Source organism: Eptatretus burgeri, chromosome 6 (genome assembly GCF_056783735.1).
Source record: "Eptatretus burgeri isolate ZD-2024b chromosome 6, Ebu_testis_v1, whole genome shotgun sequence".
NCBI lineage: Eukaryota > Metazoa > Chordata > Myxini > Myxiniformes > Myxinidae > Eptatretus > Eptatretus burgeri.
In genome coordinates this window covers 65436900-65458028 of record NC_140966.1, presented here as the reverse complement: position 1 = coordinate 65458028, position 21129 = coordinate 65436900, and the positions used below count along the sequence as shown (strand labels likewise).

The 21129-nt window shown below is 44.0% G+C and overlaps 2 protein-coding genes and 1 pseudogene across 3 annotated transcripts in view; all 3 read left to right on the top strand.

Annotated features, from left to right (window-relative positions):
• The window catches only part of TM2D1 (TM2 domain containing 1), a 29316-nt gene that overhangs the window by 391 nt on the left and 7796 nt on the right, over positions 1-21129 (top strand). For both annotated transcript variants that reach the window (XM_085885467.1, XM_085885466.1), the window contains exons 2-3: positions 8008-8081; positions 11811-11919. In XM_085885467.1, coding sequence (XP_085741593.1) covers positions 8008-8081; positions 11811-11919 — 183 coding nt within the window. The remainder of the gene's footprint in view (positions 1-8007; positions 8082-11810; positions 11920-21129) is intronic.
• On the top strand, positions 460-2142 carry LOC147024969 (uncharacterized; annotated as a pseudogene).
• LOC147024968 (uncharacterized) lies at positions 3392-7559 on the top strand. Its single transcript, XM_085886938.1, has one exon. The coding sequence runs from the start codon at positions 3392-3394 to the stop codon at positions 4535-4537; it is 1146 nt and encodes a 381-aa protein (XP_085743064.1). The 3' UTR covers positions 4538-7559.

The following is a 21129-nucleotide window of genomic DNA, read 5'->3' as shown; positions in this document are numbered from 1 at the left end:
GGACCGGGAGGACAGTGCACACAGAGGTAGCGCCTTCACCTTTGAGATTTGTCGCCTGGGTTCGAGTCGTGACCTCACCACAAACTCTCAGGCAAGGAGTTACACGCAACCTTCGCCATTCCTCCGATGGACGTGGACGTTAAGCTGCGTGCCTCGTCTGCTCTCGTCAGTGAACGTTAAAGGTGTTCGCGAAGACGACGCCACTTGTCACTGGAACCCTGAACGAATCACAATTTCCTGCACTTACCTACTGCTGGAGATGGCAAACCACCTCAGTGTAATCCTTCCTTACCTTGGGGATACTTTAGCAGCGCAATGCACACACATACACATAAATACATACACACACATACACATAAATACATACACATATACACACACATACACATACACAGGAATACATACACACATATAAATACATACACATATACACACACATACATATAAATACATACACATATACACACACATATAAATACATACACATATACACACACATACACATACACAGGAATACATACACATACACACATACACAGGAATACATACACATACACACATACACAGGAATACATACACATACACACATACACATAAATACATACACACACATACACATAAATACATACACATATACACACACATACACATACACAGGAATACATACACACATATAAATACATACACATATACACACACATACATATAAATACATACACATATACACACACATACATATAAATACATACACATATACACACACATACACATACACAGGAATACATACACACATATAAATACATGCACATATACACACACATACATATAAATACATACACATATACACACACATACACATAAATACATACACATACACACATACACAGGAATACATACACACACATACACATAAATACATTGACGTATACACACACACACACGCATACACATAAACACATACACATATACACACACTTACACACATACACAGGAATACATACACATACACACATACACATAAATACATACACACACACATAAATACATACACACACATAAATACATACACATATACATACACATACATATAAATACATACACATATACACACACATACACACATACACAGGAATACATACACATACACACATACACATAAATACATACACACACATACATACACATATACATACACATACATATAAATACATACACATATACACACACATACACACATACACAGGAATACATACACATACACACACACACATAAATACATACACACACACATAAATACATACACACACACACATAAATACATACACACACATAAATACATACACATATACATACACATACATATAAATACATACACATATACATACACATACACAGGAATACATACAAATACACACACACATAAATACATACACACACACACATAAATACATACACACACACATAAATACATACACACACATAAATACATACACATATACATACACATACACAGGAATACATACGTACATACACACACACACACACGCACATACACAGGAATACATACAAATACACACACACACACATAAATACATACACACAAATATAAATACATACACACACACATAAATACATACACACACACACATAAATACATACACATATACATACACATACACAGGAATACATACGTACATACACACACATACATACACATACACAGGAATACATACGTACATACACACACACACACGCACATACACAGGAATACATATACATACACATACACAGGAATACATACACACACATACACATAAATACATACACACACATACACATAAATACATACACATATACACACACATACACATACACAGGAATACATACACACGTACATACACACACACACACGCACATACACAGGAATACATATACATACACATACACAGGAATACATACACACACATACACATCAATACATACACACACATACACATAAATACATACACATATACACACACATACACATACACAGGAATGCATACACACACATATATACACAGGAATACATACACATACACACACATACACATACACAGGAATACATACATACACACACATACATACACATACACAGGAATGCATACACACGTATGTACAAACCTGCATACGCACATATACATGTATACATACACATGCACAGAAATACATGCACACGTATATACACAGGAATACATACATACACACACACGCACATACACAGGAATACATACACATACACACACATACACATACACAGGAATACATACACACACGCACATACACAGGAATACATACATACACACACGCACATACACAGGAATACATACACACGCACATACACAGGAATACATACACACGCACATACACACACACACACACACACGCACATACACAGGAATACATACACACACAAGAATACATACACACGCACATACACAGGAATACATACACATACACACACATACACATACACAGGAATACATACACACACGCACATACACATACACAGGAATACATACACACGTACATACACACACGCACACGCACATACACAGGAATACATACACATACACACACATACACATTCACAGGAATACATACACACACGCACATACACAGGAATACATACACACGCACATACACACACACACACACTCACACGCACATACACAGGAATACATACACACACAAGAATACATACACACGCACATACACAGGAATACATACACACGCACATACACACACACACACACGCACATACACAGGAATACATACACACACAAGAATGCATACACATACACATACACATACACAGGAATACATACACACACAAGAATACATACACACGCACATACACAGGAATACATACACATACACACACATACACATTCACAGGAATACATACACACACGCACATACACAGGAATACATACACACGCACATACACACACACACACACACACACTCACACGCACATACACAGGAATACATACACACACAAGAATACATACACACGCACATACACAGGAATACATACACACGCACATACACACACACACACACACACACACATACACAGGAATACATACACACACAAGAATACATACACATACACATACACATACACAGGAATACATACACACACAAGAATACATACACACGCACATACACAGGAATACATACACATACACACACATACACATTCACAGGAATACATACACACACGCACATACACAGGAATACATACACACGCACATACACACACACACACACACTCACACGCACATACACAGGAATACATACACACACAAGAATACATACACACGCACATACACAGGAATACATACACATGCACATACACACACACACACACACACACACGCACATACACAGGAATACATACACACACAAGAATACATACACACGCACATACACAGGAATACATACACACACACATACACACACGCACATACACACACGCACATACACAAGAATACATACACACGCACATACACAGGAATACATACACACGCACATACACACATGCACATACACAGGAATACGTACACACGCACATACACACACACACACGCACATACACAGGAATACATACACACACAAGAATACATACACACGCACATACACAGGAATACATACACATACACACACATACACATACACAGGAATACATACACACACGCACATACACATACACAGGAATACATACACACACGCACATACACACACGCACATACACACACGCACATACACACACGCACATACACACACGCACATACACACACGCACATACACACACAGGAATACATACACACACACACACACGCACATACACAGGAATACATACACACGCACATATACACACACACACACGAATACATACACACACGCACATACACACACGCACATACACACACAAGAATACATACACACGCACATACACAGGAATACATACACATGCACATACACACACGCATATACACACACGCACATACACAGGAATACATACACACACGCACATACACACACACACACACGAATACATACACACACGCACATACACACACACACGAATACATACACACACACACACACACGAATACATACACACACACACACACACACGAATACATACACACACGCACATACACACACACACACACGAATACATACACACACACACACACACACACACGAATACATACACACACACACACACACGAATACATACACATACACACACATACACACACACACACACGAATACATACACATACACACACATACACACACGAATACATACACATACACACACGAATACATACACATACACACACACACACACACACACGAATACACACACACACACACACGAATACATACACACATGCACATACACACACACACACACACACGAATACATACACACACACACACACACACACATTTTTCCCATTCCCATTTTCAGTCCTCTTGAGGGAGAATTCCCATTTTCAGTCCTCTTGAGGGTGCATTCCCATTTTCAGTCCTCTTGAGGGTGAATTCCCATTTTCAGTCCTCTTGGAAGTGCATTCCCATTTTCAGTCCTCTTGGAAGTGCATTCCCATTTGCAGTGCTATTGGGGGTGCAGTTTAATGCACATCGTACGTTGTTATCATTCTTCGGGTGCATCTTCTTCTGTTGTTGATCACGATAACTTATTGATGGCCAGTTGGCCTCTCTTCAACTCGCAACAACGACCTTCGGGAGGTATTGTCGGCATTTCTGTTGGTCTGGAACCATGATGCCACAGTTATTATTTCAACAGTTGCTGCCAAACCATCTTTTATCGTTTGCAGCCGAGTCTTGATTGCTTACACCATTGATGCCTCACCACAAGTTCGTGCTTGAGCCAGCTTGTTGAAAAAGACACGTGGCATTTCAGAACCGTGACTTATCCCAGTTGGTGAAGATGACGCATCGTATCAGCTCTCGCTCGTAATCTCCACATTGCTGTGGTGACATGTGAAGGGCTTCTTTGGCCATTTGCCTGAATAATCCTCAGGCTTGGATCCAGGATTTCATTATTTTTGTGGCTTCTTTCATGTCCTCAAATTTTCTGCTCCATCATATTGTGTTGCCCAATTGCAATGCGTTTAGGAATTTCCTGTTCAGCTCAGACCAACTCCACGGACACGTTTTAGTTCTGGATTTGCAGATTTTCTTGCGTCTCGTATTTGCTTTGTTGTTGTTGTTGCTGCTGCTGTTGTTGCAAAATTCTCAATGTGCTGCAGGTCATTCCCCTCGCCAAAGGAGAGGGTGTCGCTTTTGCTGTCCGTTTGTCTGTCTGTTTGTTTTTTGTATGACAATTGTCTACGAGTCAAATTTTTACTCCGATCTTCACGAAACTTCACCACCTGGTAGAGGTAGTGACAAGCTGGAAGCCTATTGTTTTTGAGGTCAATAGGTAAAAGGTCAAGGTTACATATATCATGAAATTTTCAACCGATTCACTTGGTAACTATGTACATACTATATATAAAACAGAAAAAACATGGGTGGACGGTGAACCCTCGTCTCGGTGTGTGTCTGTCTATTAATTACATACTGTTTGAATGTGAGTTGGACTGTGAGTACGTCTACTTATTATTGGACCTTGACTATGTCTATTAATTACAAACTATTACAACACACACTTTTAGCCAGGTAGACCTTTGTTTGGAGCCCTTCCACCTTTTTGACCATTTTAAACCTTTTATACCTTTTAAGACCTTTTATACCCTTTAAACCTTTACATTTACATGTCTATTAATTACAAACTATTACAACACACCTTTTAGCCAGGTAGACCTTTGTTTGGAGCCCTTCCACCTTCTTGACCATTTTAAACCTTTTATACCTTTTAAGACCTTTTATACCCTTTAAACCTTTACATCCTTTAGTCCACTTAGATCCTTGAGAACCCTAAGACCCAAAAGACCCTTTATAATCCTAAGATCCTTTTAACCCTAAGACCCTTCCAAACCCCAAAGACCAGTAAGACCCTTAAGACCTTTTATAACCCGAAGACCCTTTAGACCCCGAAAACATTTTAGACCCTAAGACCCTTAAGACTCCTTCGACCCTTTAAGGCCCTAAGACCTGGAAGACCCTTTTGGACCCTTACACTTAAGACCCTATAACCATTAAGACTCTGTAGACCCTTTAGATCCTGTTAAATTATTTAGATCCTGTTCCACCCATTAGAATCCTAAGACTCGGTATACCCCATTAGACCCTTTATAAACCCCTAAGATATGTAGACTCCTTTCTACCTTTGAGACGCTTTAAGGCCTTTAGACCATCACACCTTTCAGACCCTTTTTAGATGTTCTAAGACCCTTTAGAGAATTCTAACCTTTTAGCCCTTAAATTGCATCCTTTAAACCCCTTAAACGATTTAAGATGCTTGAGACACTTCACAGCATTTCGAACATTACATCTTTCGACCTTCAGACCATTTGACCTTTCATTTGCAATCAATGACTTTTCATTAAGTACATTCTTCCATTTATTTGCCCCACAAAATACACCACACAAAACAAGTCCTGGTGAGGGTCTGCGATCACTGATTGCTCTTTCGAGTTACCTCCACCACCGAAGGTGAAGTAAGTTATGTTTTCACCCCTCTCTGTGTTTGTTGGTTTGTTTGTGTGCAGGATATCTCAAAAGGTTGTGCATGGATCCAGATTATATTTTGTGGACAGGTTGGGTGTGTGACATGGACGAACTGATTAGATTTTGGTGAAGATCCGGATCTGGATCCGACTACAAGAATTTTTTTAAGTGATTCTTCACCATTGAGAGATAGAGCCAAAAATGACATATATATAGCACGATATCTCAAAAAGTTGTGCACAGATTTGGACGAAACTTGGGAGACATTTTGGGTGTGTGACAAGGAAGAATTGATTACGTACCACGAACAGGGGATCACTATGTACCATGAACAGGGGATACCTCAAAAACAGCCTTGAAGGCCACTGCACAGTATCTTAAAACCCTCCCCAGATTCTGAACAACCGACACCCAATATTTGGAACCTCTAGGTGCTACGGTTTGGCCGTGAAAGAATAACGTACAAACAAACAAACAAATGCATGAATACTTGAAAAAATATTTGTATAGATTATCTTTATCACCTGTGGTGACTGAAGAAGCCCTGAACACTTACACTTTTGATCGTTTTCCTTGTTGAGAAATAAACAGTTTACAGGTAGGGACCTCCATGTAATTGGCTTTTCCCTTAATAACGACATTCCTGGAACTTGTCTCCAAGGCAAAAAATAAATACAAACGTGGTCTCACGCGCGACGCGCTGCAGACGGACTCGTAAGGGTTATTTATAGTTACTATGATTTTTCATTTTCACATTTTGACCCAATTATTAAATATTGTCTCCATATTCTCATAATAAGTGTTTGTTGAAAATTTGATGACAAAAGCTCAAATGGTAAAAAAAAAAAAAAAGTCATGCCATGGACATGACAACGCACACACGCACACACATACACGATTGCAAAACCCTGTCTCCCACTGCAAGGAAGGACAGGCTATTTAAGAGTGATGCACCTTGAAAAGTTTTTTTTTTCTCTCTCTTGTTACCTCCGCCACTGAAAGTTTACGGAGGTTATGTTTTTACCTCTGTCTTCCTGTCTTTGTGTCTGTTTGTCTGTCTGTGAGCAGGATATCTCAAAAAGTAATGGACAGATTCGGAGGAAACTTGGTGGGCAGGTTGGGTATGTGTATGGATGCAGATACGGCCTATCAGTGGGATACAAAACGTAAACTGTTCAGCCTGGCGGAGGTATGCGCTCTCCCGAGTGCCGCTGCCGTTTACTATACATTACCTGGGATTTTTTGAGATTTAAAAATAAATGTGTCGATTATTCCATCATGATTCAAAAATTTCTCCTTCATATTAAGCAGATTTATTTGTCTCGAACCGGTGATTAATGACTCGACGCAAGAGCCTGTAGATTGCTACAACAACACAGCCCAAGGTCGGTCCTGTTTTTTGGTGATTCCTTGATAACTCACCAGGTTTTCTCGAGGTGACCATCTCAGGTTTTGATGGAGAAAATCTTGTCTAAAATGCTTTTATGGCTAAAATGATTCTGCAAAAATGTTTTGGCACCAAACGCCAAGTGGTCTCGGCATTTTGGCTTACCAACAATTAGGTGCTGCACCTTTTTTGCACTCTCAGCTTGCATGTATGTTTTATTTATGTTTTGACAGGTCCAAGTCATCCCACTGGATAAATATATCTTCTCCTTCTTCTTCTTGCGGCTGCTCCCGTTAGGGGTCGCCACAGCGGATCATCCTCATGATCCGCATAGCGATTTGGCACATGTTTTACACCTGATGCCCTTCCTGACGCAACCCTGGTCGCTCTTACGACACAGGGATATATCCCACTGGATAAATATATGAATCTGATAATTTGAACCCTTAGTAATTTTGACCCAAGCTTTTGTAATCTGATGTATTTGGTATGTTCATAAGAAGATCAAATTGACTGATATTCCCTGGCCACCAGATCCTTGTAAAGAGCAGTGCTGGGTGCTTTTTGCATGTCGGTGTCATTTGTTGTTCCATCAATGTTCCAGAACTGAAAGGAAATGAAGCCGGGTTGCACAGGCCATCTTCCACTGGTAACAATCGCGTCCAGGCTCTGCTGCCAGTGCCAAAGACAGAAGCATTTCATGAATTGGCAATTTTAAGAATCGTACTTGATATCAAGGAAAAGAAGCCCTTGCTTGTAGTTAATCATGCTGAACTTCACTTGTGACAAGCTTTGATAGAAAACTGTTGCAAGAATGAGAAAGAACCCTGAAATTTTACATTTCCGTTCTGATTAGTTTCCAACTTGGCCAAATGGATCATCTACATCAAATATGTTAAGCTCATGTAGTTGGTCTGAGTTGGTCAACCTTATGGATTCATAACAGTTAGGTGTTGGTACATCCCCAACAAGAATGATGAATCATTCAAGTTATTTATAATGTACGGCCGTGGTCAAGATAGGTGAGGGTTATTTATGATGTACACACCAAGTATATGAAATCCAATCACGTGAGATGCTTTTCTGCATTGAGATGCCTTGAACGAGAAAATTGCAAAAGTGAAACTGGTTTTGAGGAACGATTCTGAAAGCACTGGTCAAAATTTATCCAAGGCTTCAAGCTTCCCTTGCAGGTGGTGAACAACCATCTAATGTCATCTTCCATCCATACCCATGATATTTTCTTCCCTGATGAATCCCACATAACCCAACCCTCTTACCTGCAGATTACTGTGTTTCTTCCCCTCCTCTTTCCCTGGTCATTGATTCGATTGTTGCTTGTGTCAAAATATGGCCCACGGTCAGGTTGCCAACAGCTGCAGCCCATGCACGCAGTGTTACAGTGCTCAAAGTCCAATGTATCTGACGCGCTTCCCACCGCGCCTTTGGCAAGTCTCTTCCCTGGCCACAATTGACCAACAACTGACCCCCTACGCCCCACCAATCATGAACAGGGAGCAATTTGAGGCCTGCCTCCCTCATGTTGATCGACATTTGCTGGGCAGGAGCCTTCTCCCTTCATGGTGGAGGGAAACGTACTGCATCACCCGTTCTCACTCATCTAGATTTGCTCGGTTCAACATGAGAGACATGTGACAGTGCATCCTTAACCTGCCTAGCTACTGAAGTTCACACTAACATCTCCCAGTAGTGCACAAACAAACAGGACGACATCACTATCCCGTGTGCTTAATACAGCAAGAAGTCCAAAAACGACATGAACACAAACGGGGGTTTATGACTTAATTCCAATATGACTCCCCCTCCCACTCCCATACCCACAAATGTAATTATTTTTAGAATTATTTTTTCATCCTGTCTGATCATCACCTGGTGACATTTTGGAAAGTTATCTAAGTTTGAATGGAGTGATTCCTTTTCCAAAGTTGCATTTATATGAGACCTGTGTGGAAGCGAAACTTTGAGTTCTATAAATCTTTCAAAACAAGCATCCACACTGACCTTTGCACTCAAGAAGTAATGGAAAGTTCTGCCCAGCCTTGTCTCTGCCTCAGCGAGGATTCCCCAGCAAATATGATGTCCGTGTCCATATTTGCCAATTCTTCTCTGCTGCTCTCACTTATCCTCTGTCTGCTATCTTCAGTCTGTCCTTCACCGTATATTAGGCCACTTCTCACTGCTTGACAAGAAGTCAAAATCGCATTGATACACAAGAATGGTGCAAAGACAGATCCTCTCAACGACAAGCCAGTCAAGACTTCCATTAATCAGCGAAGTCACATTATCTATCATCACAGCTGACATTGTCTTTCCTTTTCTCAAATTTTGTCTTGGCCACTCCACTTTAGATATGCTTCTGTTTCGACTGTCAACAATGAATCGAGGTCTTGAATGTGAAGCAAGAGTTTATGATTGTGTATCTGGACATACCTAGGCATTTGACACAGTGTGGCACCCTCCTCTGCTTACCAAGCTTTCTGGAATGCTAGGCCACCTTCTTTCCGAGTTCGCTGACTTCCTCAACTCAAGCAGACTGGACATAGCTTTTAATGGAATCCTCATCTTTCCCAATACAGGCTGTACTACTCGTACCCAAAGTTTTTACTCGTGTCCATGAATCATCTCACTGATCCTCGAGAAAACACACTTTTCCTCTTTGCATGACTATATTCTGCCTTTCAGTTCTGCATCCCACAAACAACAATGGCTTCCCTTTCTGGTTTAACAGATTACGGTCTCACACTGATGATATGTTTATCAAAATGTGAAAAATCAAGGATTGTCAAATGAACCCACAACTATTGTCACAGTCAACCAGTGGAAGAAGTTCAGTCTTTCAAACGCTTTTGCCTCAGCATCACCTATCTTTACTTTACAAACTGTACATCAAAGCTGGCCTCCAAAGCCAGCTGCAGACTGGGCATCCTTAGTCCTGCCAAGTCCTTCCTTGGTAAATCAAAACGGTCTACAAGGCCTTTTTCCGTCGCACAACAGTGTACCATTCTTACATACTTGCTGGTACCAGCACCTCACGCCTTTCACTCCAGGATGCTGTTGAATCCATACTTCTCAAAATCATTGGCATCTCCCACAAAGAAGCAGAAGCACAGCTTGCTGCCTTCTCATGGCAGACAGGTTGGTCTGTGGTTCTCTATATTTTTGTCTCTACCACCTCTCAACTGGTCCATCTGCTCTTTGATCCTTATGTCTCTCTCCAGTTTCTCCAGGTCACACACATCTTTTCTAGCAACTGCCTTCTTTGTCAAACTCACAGAATCCAGACGTACTGCTCGCCTCCACTATTCTGTTGTTCTTTTCTCCCACTGATGGAACTTCCATTTTTAGTTTGTGCAGTTCCTCTCTTCTGGGGCTTAACTTTGCAGTGCACCACTCCATTCCTTACCCGTCATCCTTTCTACCTTTATCCCTCCCCCCCGAGTGAGAATGCTTCCCTCTCCAAATATTTTTGCAAGTTGCTATGTTTCCTTCCCTTTTCTCTCCTTTTTGTTCATCCCCTGTTGTATCCGTCTGTTGTCCTACCGTCAGTGTATAGTCTTCTACCCTCAGTCACCTCACTCTTCCATGAGGCTCCGGTTTATATGCAGAACAACAAGCCTAAAGTCAATGTTATTCTTTCGATGATGGAATACAAATGAATATAACTTTATTCTCTATCCCTTTTCTTTTTCTTTTTTTTGTTTCCTAGTGGACTGCATTCCTGCACCGAACATAACATGCATCGACAGTCAGGGCATTTTGAGACAGTTCGATGGAGAGACTATGGCCTTTCAGAAAAGTATCATCTGTCGAAACACGTGAGTGACAATGCTGCGCTTTTGTGCAAACAATCCAGTGTGGCCCTTGTGTCCGTCATAGCTTTGGAATTCTGTGCGTTCTTGTATCGCCTAAATGATTGATCTTGATTCCTGACTTCTGGATACAACAGGGCAGCCAGGTATCTGCCATAATTTCCTTCCCTTCCCCTAACCCTTGTTCTCTCACAGTATTCTTTCCTTTCTCTCTTTCCTTTCTCTCTTTCCTTCCATACTCCCCCTCTCTCTTCTCTTCCCCTTTTTTCACTCCTTCCCTCCATCTCAAAGCCCCCTCCAGCAAACAGGAAATTACTGCAATATGATAAGCAGAACATAATGTTAACATTAAACCTGGTGTTGGCTTAATAAAGGCTAGTCAATAAGTAAACTTAAAATGGTGATATAAATTCGAGAATGTAATGTGTGTAGTTGTGGACGACATGTGTTATTTCTATGGGTACGAGTCATGTTCATGTTTTGCCTGTTTTAGATCTGGCAACATTGAGTGTATGACGTCAGCAGAGCAGTTCCAAGGTGGCGGCTCCCTGAGAAGCATGCACCAGGGAGGAGCAACGTTCTGTCCTCCATTTCTTGGGAAGTCAGGGTGTGAATCCCAGTGAAATCCATCACAGAATGAAAATGCAATATGGTGACGCATGTTTATCACTGCAGCAGGTGTACGACTGGGACAGGATGTTTAAAAGGGGAGTTCCTTCAATTCGGGTGCGAGTTGTCTCGGCACCCACATTGCAGACACTTTGCGGAACCCCAGCATGTTGTGAATGATATGGTGTGCTGAACCATGGCGACTGTTCAATTCGGAGACCACTTCATCCAGTGGAATGCGATGGTTTTCCCTAAGCACGCACTCAACTCCTGCAACCATTTCGGGTGTGTCGGCTGTGTGAGGCCGACCCGAGCGAGCAGTGCTGCCACACTGGACACTCCACTGTTAAACTTCCTGCCCCAGTTGTACACCTGCTGCAGCGATAAATATGCATCACCATTTTGCATTTTCATTCTGTGATGCATTTCACTAGGATTCACACCCTCACTTCCCAAGAAACAGATGACAGAACGTTGCTCCTCCCTGGTACATGCTTCGAAGGGAGCCCCCATCTTGGAACTGCTTTACTGGCGTCATACACTCAATGTTGCCAGATCGAAAACAGGCAAAACATGACTCGTACATATATATATATATATATATATATATATATATATATATATATATATATATATATATTTATATATATATATTTATATATATTTATATATATATATATATATATATTTATATATATATATATATATATATATATATATATATATATATATATATATATATATATATATATATATATATATATATATATATATATATATGGTTGCCGAAATAGATGATCCTTAGTGTCAGTAATTCTGTCTGTTTGTTTGGATGTTTGTTCGTTTGTCATCAGCATAATTGGTCGTAAACGTGGGCCAATTTTGATCAAACTCGGGTGGTCGGTACATGTTATGACCTCGTGCTTTGGAAATTGTGATGGTTGCTTGGGACGCTTTGGTTCCCCAGCAACAGCCGAAAAACCTTCAACATTGGTACCGTTCACGCGAAATCAATTCCGAAAGCCATTATCCCACATCGGCTTATGAAATTTGGCATGCATCATCTACAGGTGATGCTCTACCAAATATATTCCGTTTTTTGTGATATATGGAATACTTTACCTGCAGCGCCCCCTACAAATGGGGTATGCCCGAAAATTGGCGAAAATTGAAGGTTCCCTAGCGACCAGGTGAGTGCATCGATCCGAATGAAACTTTGCAGGTTCATAGAACGCAATGAGTGCTACAACTTTGCCTCAGGACATATTGACCGATATTGCTTAGGTCAGGGGTCAAAGGTCAATTAGTGCAAAAATCGATAATATGCGAGAGCTGGAGGTGTCTTCGCGCCAAATGCTACTCCTCCTAGGGTTATGGTCAGATGGTCATGAAAATTCACACTAATCATCTGGAATGCATTGTGCACAAACGATCGAGCCGGATTTTCGATTTATATCTTTGTTCACCCACAGCACCCCCTCGAACTTTGGGGATTTCCGATATGAAACCGCATTTTCGGTACTTTTCATTCAAATTGATACCGAGTAGTTATCAGTAGATGGAACTCGATGAGATTTGGTATGCATAATCTTAAGGTGATTCCCTATCCGCTATATGACATCCATTTTGTTCTATATCTTATAGTTTCCAAATGGCAACCCTCTCAACTTGGGTGTCCGAGGGCGTTTTCGAGCATTCCCACTGAAAATTCAAAGTACACTCGCTCCAAGACGGTTGAACCGAATCGAATGAATCTTTACATGCTTATAGACCGTAATGAGTACTTCAACTTTGCTCATTTGCATAATGACCTATCTCGTGTAGGTCAGGGGTCAAAGGTCAATAAGTGCATTTTTCGGGCGAAATTACCATTCAAGGCACCCTTGCTCCTACACGGATTAACCGATACAAATGAAAGTTCATAGGTACAAAGTACTCAATGAGTACTACAACTTTGCTTCAGGACATATTGACCTATCTTGGCTAAGTCAGGGGTCAAAGGTCAATGAGTGCATTGTTTGGGCAAAATGACCATTCAAAGCCCCCTTGCTCATACACGGGTTAACTGATTCGATTGCAATTTCGTAAGTACTTAGTACTAGATTAACTCAGATCAGGGGTCAAAGGTCATCAGATGCTTGGCGACCCATGGCCACCTACGAGCTTGTCTCTCTGTCAGTTCCATTGTTTCGAGACAGTAAAGGCAGGCCAGCGTCACACAATATATTAGAATTTCCCCTTTAAATTTCATTGATATTTTTCTGTCTGCCATTCATCTCTCCACCCTCATCCATACATTCTCACCCACCTGAATTCTCTCTGCATCTCTGCCTCAAACTGCCATCCCCAGTCACTGTTCCCCCACAGATTCTGAAATCTATTCCCCTGTCTGATCTCCTTCCCTTCGAACCTGATATTCATTTCCTTTATCTGCTGCCCGCCCCACATCACATCAGTCTTCTCCATACTCATCTTCAATCCATGTTTCCAGAATCCCTCCGTCAACTCCCCCCAGTACTTCCTGCATCTCCTGCTGACTCTGTACCACAACAGCTAGATCGGCCGCATACAACATCTCCCTCAGAATACCTTTCATATTGTTACGTTTGAGGGGGGGGTATGCATTCAAAGGGTAATTAGGATGTTTAATTAGGTATGCCATGCTGTTCGAGTTTACCAGGATCTCGATGTAATAAGTAGCAATTCAGTGGTGATAAGTTGTCTAGTAAATGTTCATTTCTTCAAGGGGGGAAATGATAATTGTCACGTAATTAGATAGGGACACGGGATAGGGTAAGTGTGTCTGCGTAAACCCCTTTTGGTATTCTCTGGAGGCTGGCCGTGACGTCACAGGACAGTACAGCGGATGGCTCCACCCCGTGATCACGATTGGCGGAAGGCGACGGCGGTGGGCCAATAAACGGCTCGATTGGAAGTGACGAGGACAGGAGGATAAAAAGGTTCTGTTCGGGGTCGAAAAGGAAGAGGAAGAAGATCGGGACAAAAACATCGTGTTTTTTTTGGTGTGGAGGCTGTTGCGCGGAAAGCGTGCTTGTTGTTGTGCTGATTCGATCGTGTTCTTCATCGTGTCTTGGAGCCTTGCTGAGCCTCGTGCCTCACCTTGGTTGGCTCTGGGGTTCTGCTGACTCGGAGTGTGGGGTCGAACGGCGGGTGGACCTGCCTCCCTCTCCTGCTCGCAACTTGGCGCCAGAACTGGTTCCCTGGTGGCTGTGAGCGGACTTGGGCCAAGACCAGGAGGTCGACAGCACCACGGTTTCTCCTGCCCCCCCCTGACGAGAGCAAGGCCAGCTCGTCCGACGCTGATCCAGGGACAGTTGCGTCCACACCACGGTCCAGCCTGACCACCAGAAATAGCTACGTTTTATGTGTGTGTGTGTGTGTGTGTGTGTGTATGTGTGTGTGTGTGTGTGTGTGTGTGTGTGTGTGTGTGTGTGTGTGTGTGTGTGTGTGTGTGTGAACTTGGTGCCTTAGAGGTTTGAGATCTGTATATTCATTGGAATTGTTTGTGTTTTCCCCACGCCCGATCGCACACCATCCCGTCGAATCGCCCCGGATCCCTCTTCTTGCCGAGTCTTGTTATTTCTGGTCAATAATAAAAACAAATAAACATCATCAACTCAGTGAAAAGCGACTCGTGCCACCTTCCTCGTCCCGTTTGCGGTAGAGCGATTAGAACCGCCATGTTTGGGTTATAAATAAATAAACCGCCTCCATCGTTTCGGCTCATTCTACGTTGGCGGGACTGTTCAAGTCCCGTGGACGTCACATTGGTGTCAGGGTGTTGGATGTTCGAACCCCTCTAAATTATATTTGGTATCGGGAGAATATACCAAGATTAAAATCTCGCCACAAATTGGAATATAAAATCACTACAGAAAAGCGCGCGAGCGTGGGAAAATTTTGACGGGATTTTTCAAAATTAAATTTAATTGGCGGCAAACGGGACTTATGCACCATGGCGGATGTGCAGATGTTTGAGGAGGAAGGCCACGTGTCTGGCAGCGAGTCGGGGGAAGAAGGGAGAGACGGGGGTAGGGTTGGAACCTCCCCCATTCCGAGCGTGGACCGTGCTTCATTGCCCGTAACGGGGCCGGCAGCGCCGGAAACCGGTGAGATGACGATCTGGACAATGTTGGAACGTTTAATAGGGGACATGACGGTACAAATGGAAAATCAATTTGTGACACAGAGGGCAGAAATGACGGCACAGGGGGCAGAGATGGCGGATCGATTGGGGGTAATGGGGGAACAGTTGGGTGCACGGATTGATTTAATGAGGGATGAATTGGGGGAAAAGATGGAGAAAATGAAAACTGAGATGCAGGAGTGTGTGGATGTTAAATTGGGAGAAATACAAAGTAAATTCGAGGGTAGATTGGAGGAAACAAAGGTAGAAATTACATTGGAGGGGGAAAATATTCGAAAAAAATTGGTAGATAAAATTGATGCAACGAACATTCGGGTTGATAAAGTGGATGAAAGCCTGGAACGTCATCGTGCCTGTGTGGATGCTCGTATGCAGCTGCAAGCAGAAGAGTGGGGGAGAGCTGAGGAAGCAAGGGATGAATTTGGCGGAGGAGGTAAAAGGATTGGAGGCTCGTTTGGACGAACAAGATAAAATTATGAGCCAAGATGAAGTCTTGGATAAAGGCCTGGTAGAGCCGTCTTTTGTAAGTAGAGTGTCCGGGTTGGTTGAGGATCAGCTACAAACTCGCGACGGAGCCTTGGAGGAGGTTGTGCGGGCCCAGAAGATCCTGCGGGAAGAGGTGAATCGGTCCATTCAACGTTTGGAACAGGAGGCAAAATTGACCCATGAGACCCTCACCACAAAACATTTTTGGCCACAGTGGGCTCCGAAATTGGATACGCAGCCACAAGGGTGTTTGATCCCTGGGCTGGATTCGGACAAGGGAGAAACTGAGAAGCGGGCCACCGTAAAAGTGATCCCCCTGGTAAATTTTGATGGGTCAGGGAGCCTTGAAGCTTTTCTGACGCAATTTGAGTGCATTTCCCAACTAAACGGGTGGAATGAGCGGGAACGTACAGGGAATTTGGTGGCAACGTTGCGGGGACCAGCCGCAGATGTGTTAAACGTGATCGCGGAGGGATGTTGACCAGCTCCCACATTTGCGAGGCGTTGAGCCGTCGGTTTGGGTTCGCGGCAAACTGTGATCTGGTGCGGGCCCAGCTCCAGCACCGCAGATTAAAGCCGGGTGAGACAGTGCAGGAGCTGGCACAGGACATTTACCAATCAGTCAGGATCGCGTATCGGGACCTTACAGTGGAGGCGTGGGACAGACTGGCACTCGAGAAATTTTTAGCTGCTCTTCCTGACCCTGAGGTCCGAGCGCTAGTGGAGTTACAGGATCCACCCACCGTTCACCGAGCGGCCGAGTGCGCGGCCAGGCTGGCCTCGTGGAGTCGGCCGGGTCGGGTTCCAGAGAGGCCATCGGTGACGATCCGACAGGCGGAGATCCAGGATCAGGGAGGGGGGCTGGGAGAAATTGGCATTACCCAAATGTTTCAGGAAATTTGCCAGAAACTGTTAAGTTTGATAAGGGGTAATCCGGTAGTTAGTGCGCCAAAGCGGCGGGGTCCAGCCCAGCCAATAGAGCAATTCGATTATGGCCGTGGGGGTCCGGAACCGGAAGAGACATTACACCGATACCCACGGGGGGCTTTTATGGGGAGTTGTTTCCGGTGCGAGCGAAGAGGACACATGCAACGATATTGCCGGTACCCGGCGATGGAGGGACCCTCCAATAGACTTTTAGACTCGGAGAGGGTGAATCCTCCTGCTGAACCGCCAGGTCTATCCGAGATGCCCTTTCATAGGTCGGGTCCGGAGATCACTGTCGGGGGTCGGGGAGACTAGATTGGGCTGAGCATATACGGCCATGCTCGGCTGCTGAGATTGTGGCGAAGTGCCCTCCTTTGGTGGAAAAAAATGAATTGTGGGAAAATTGGCATGGGTTTGTAAGTTCTGCTGGGTTTTAGAGTGACAATCGGGACAGTGGGTAATTGGAAACAAAGCGGGCACGAGTGGCTGTCCAATGGCTGGTGCGTGGATCGGGTGAGAAGTGCTGTGTGAGTTGTTTTAAGTGAAGAAGTGAAATGTATGGTGCACACATTGATTTTTTTATTGGGCATGGTGTGGTAACAGGGAAGGTCATGGTCGGTGAAGTGTTAGAAATGCAGGTGTCACATGTAAGGCCGATGGGGTGGGGGAGTCATGTGGGTTTTGTGGGTGGGGATGATGTGCTTGTCCACAGGGATTGCTGAAGCTCACGGTGAGCGTGAATTGCGACCCCCTTCAAGGAGATTCACCACCTGGTGGCTAATGGTGACAGTGTCTGGAGGCAACTGGGAGAGGGTCTGGATGGGCGACCAAGGCGGGTAGGACCTTGGCGACCCAGGAAGGCTAGAGGAGCCAGTGAGACCCCTTCCAGAGTGTTGTACGGGATTAGAGCTGATGGCTACCAGGGGGGAGGGAATCAAAGGGAGCGGGGCGGAGAAGCGTCCAGGTTGGACTGAAGCTTACCTGTGGGCATGGTTGCACCTGAGATGCCCCCATCATCTTGTGGTAACCCACCCCACGGCCATGACGGGATTCAGCCTGCATGATTAAAATGAGGACCATGACCTAGAAATGTGATGATGACCATGGTGTGAGTGTTGTGAAGATGTGTGAGTCCCACTCGATCCCACACAACTTGACATGTGCAGCAAGGGCATGATGTCCGCATAATTTTGGGGCAAGCAAATTTGAAAATTAGCTCCCCAGGTAACACTGGGTCTATTAGCATCCACTGGGGGAGGCGGTCAAGTGTAAATATCCTGGAAATAGTGTCGTTAAGGCTTAGAGTAGGAATGTAAAGTATAAGTGTTGTGTTTTTGTGGAACCTTTTGTTTCCCCTCCCCAGATCACTGGAAGAGTGCTGGGCAAGAGCGATGATCCAGAGGATGGAGTGTAACTTCGCTCAGTGCTCTCATGTGATAAAATAAAAAAATAAAAAAAACCGAATGATTGTTTAGGCGAGGATAAGGCCATAAGGGGGTAGTACATTAAGTAGGATAGGTAAGTTAGCTGCGACTCGCTGCCCATTGCCCCTCCTACTTTATTTTGTTAGGTTAATTAGGTGTGAGTCAGTAAGTGTTAAGGCTGGTACGGTAGCGCCTGTGATATACCTTGCAGGAGCTGCGGTACCAGAGGAGGGGGCAGTGTTACGTTTGAGGGGGGGTATGCATTCAAAGGGTAATTAGGATGTTTAATTAGGTATGCCATGCTGTTCGAGTTTACCAGGATCTCGATGTAATAAGTAGCAATTCAGTGGTGATAAGTTGTCTAGTAAATGTTCATTTCTTCAAGGGGGGAAATGATAATTGTCACGTAATTAGACAGGGACACGGGATAGGGTAAGTGTGTCTGCGTAAACCCCTTTTAGTAGTCCCTGGAGGCTGGCCGTGACGTCACAGGACAGTGCAGCGGATGGCTCCGCCCCGTGATCACGATTGGCAGAAGGCGACGGCGGTGGGCCAATAAACGGCTCGATTGGAAGTGACGAGGACAGGAGGATAAAAAGGTTCTGTTCGGGGTCAAAAAGGAAGAGGAAGAAGATCGGGACAAAAACATCGTGTTTTTTTGGTGTGGAGGCTGTTGTGCGGGAAGCGTCCTTGTTGTTGTGCCGATTCGATGTGTTCTTCATCGTGTCTTGGAGCCTTGCTGAGCCTCGTGCCTCACCTTGGTTGGCTCTGGGGGTCTGCTGACTCGGAGTACGGGGTCGAACGGCGGGCGGACCTGCCTCCCTCTCCTGCTCGCAACTTGGCGCCAGAACTGGTTCCCTGGTGGCTGTGAGCGGACTTGGGCCAAGACCAGGAGGTCGACAGCACCACGGTTTCTCCTGCCCCCCCCCCTGACGAGAGCAAGGCCAGCTCGTCCGACGCTGATCCAGGGACAGTTGCGTCCACACCACGGTCCAGCCTGACCACCAGAAATAGCTACGTTTTGTGTGTGTGTGTGTGTGTGTGTGTGTGTGTGTGTGTTTGTGTGTGTGTTTGTGTGTGTGTGTGTGTGTGTGTGTGTGTGTGTGTGTGTGTGTGTGTGTGTGTGTGTGTGTGTGTGTGTGTGTGTGTGTGCTTGGCACCTTCGAAGGTTTGAGATCTGTATATTCATTGGAATTGTCTGTGTTTTCCCCACGCCCAATCCCACACCATCCCGTCGAATCGCCCCGGATCCCTCTTCTTGCCGAGTCTTGTTATTTCTGTTTAATAGTAAAAACGAATAAACATCATCAACTCAGTGAAAAGCGACTCGTGCCACCTTCCTCGTCCCGTTTGCGGTAGAGCGATTAGAACCGCCATGTTTGGGTTATAAATAAATAAACCGCCTCCATCGTTTCGGCTCATTCTACGTTGGCGGGACTGTTCTAGTCCCGTGGACGTCACAATATTTACCATCGTGCTTCCCAGCTCCATTGCCATGATAAACATGATTTGGCTGATTCACCAGATATGCATACATCATAAATGGATGGCTCCAGGAGGAAGAATTGCTTGGGCCGGGCAGTTATTGCAAATCTTTGTGAT

What these genes read in the sequence shown, in the direction of transcription:
- LOC147024968 (XM_085886938.1), top strand. Translation starts at nt 3,392, where the DNA reads ATGCACATACACACACACACACACACACACACGCACATACACAGGAAT.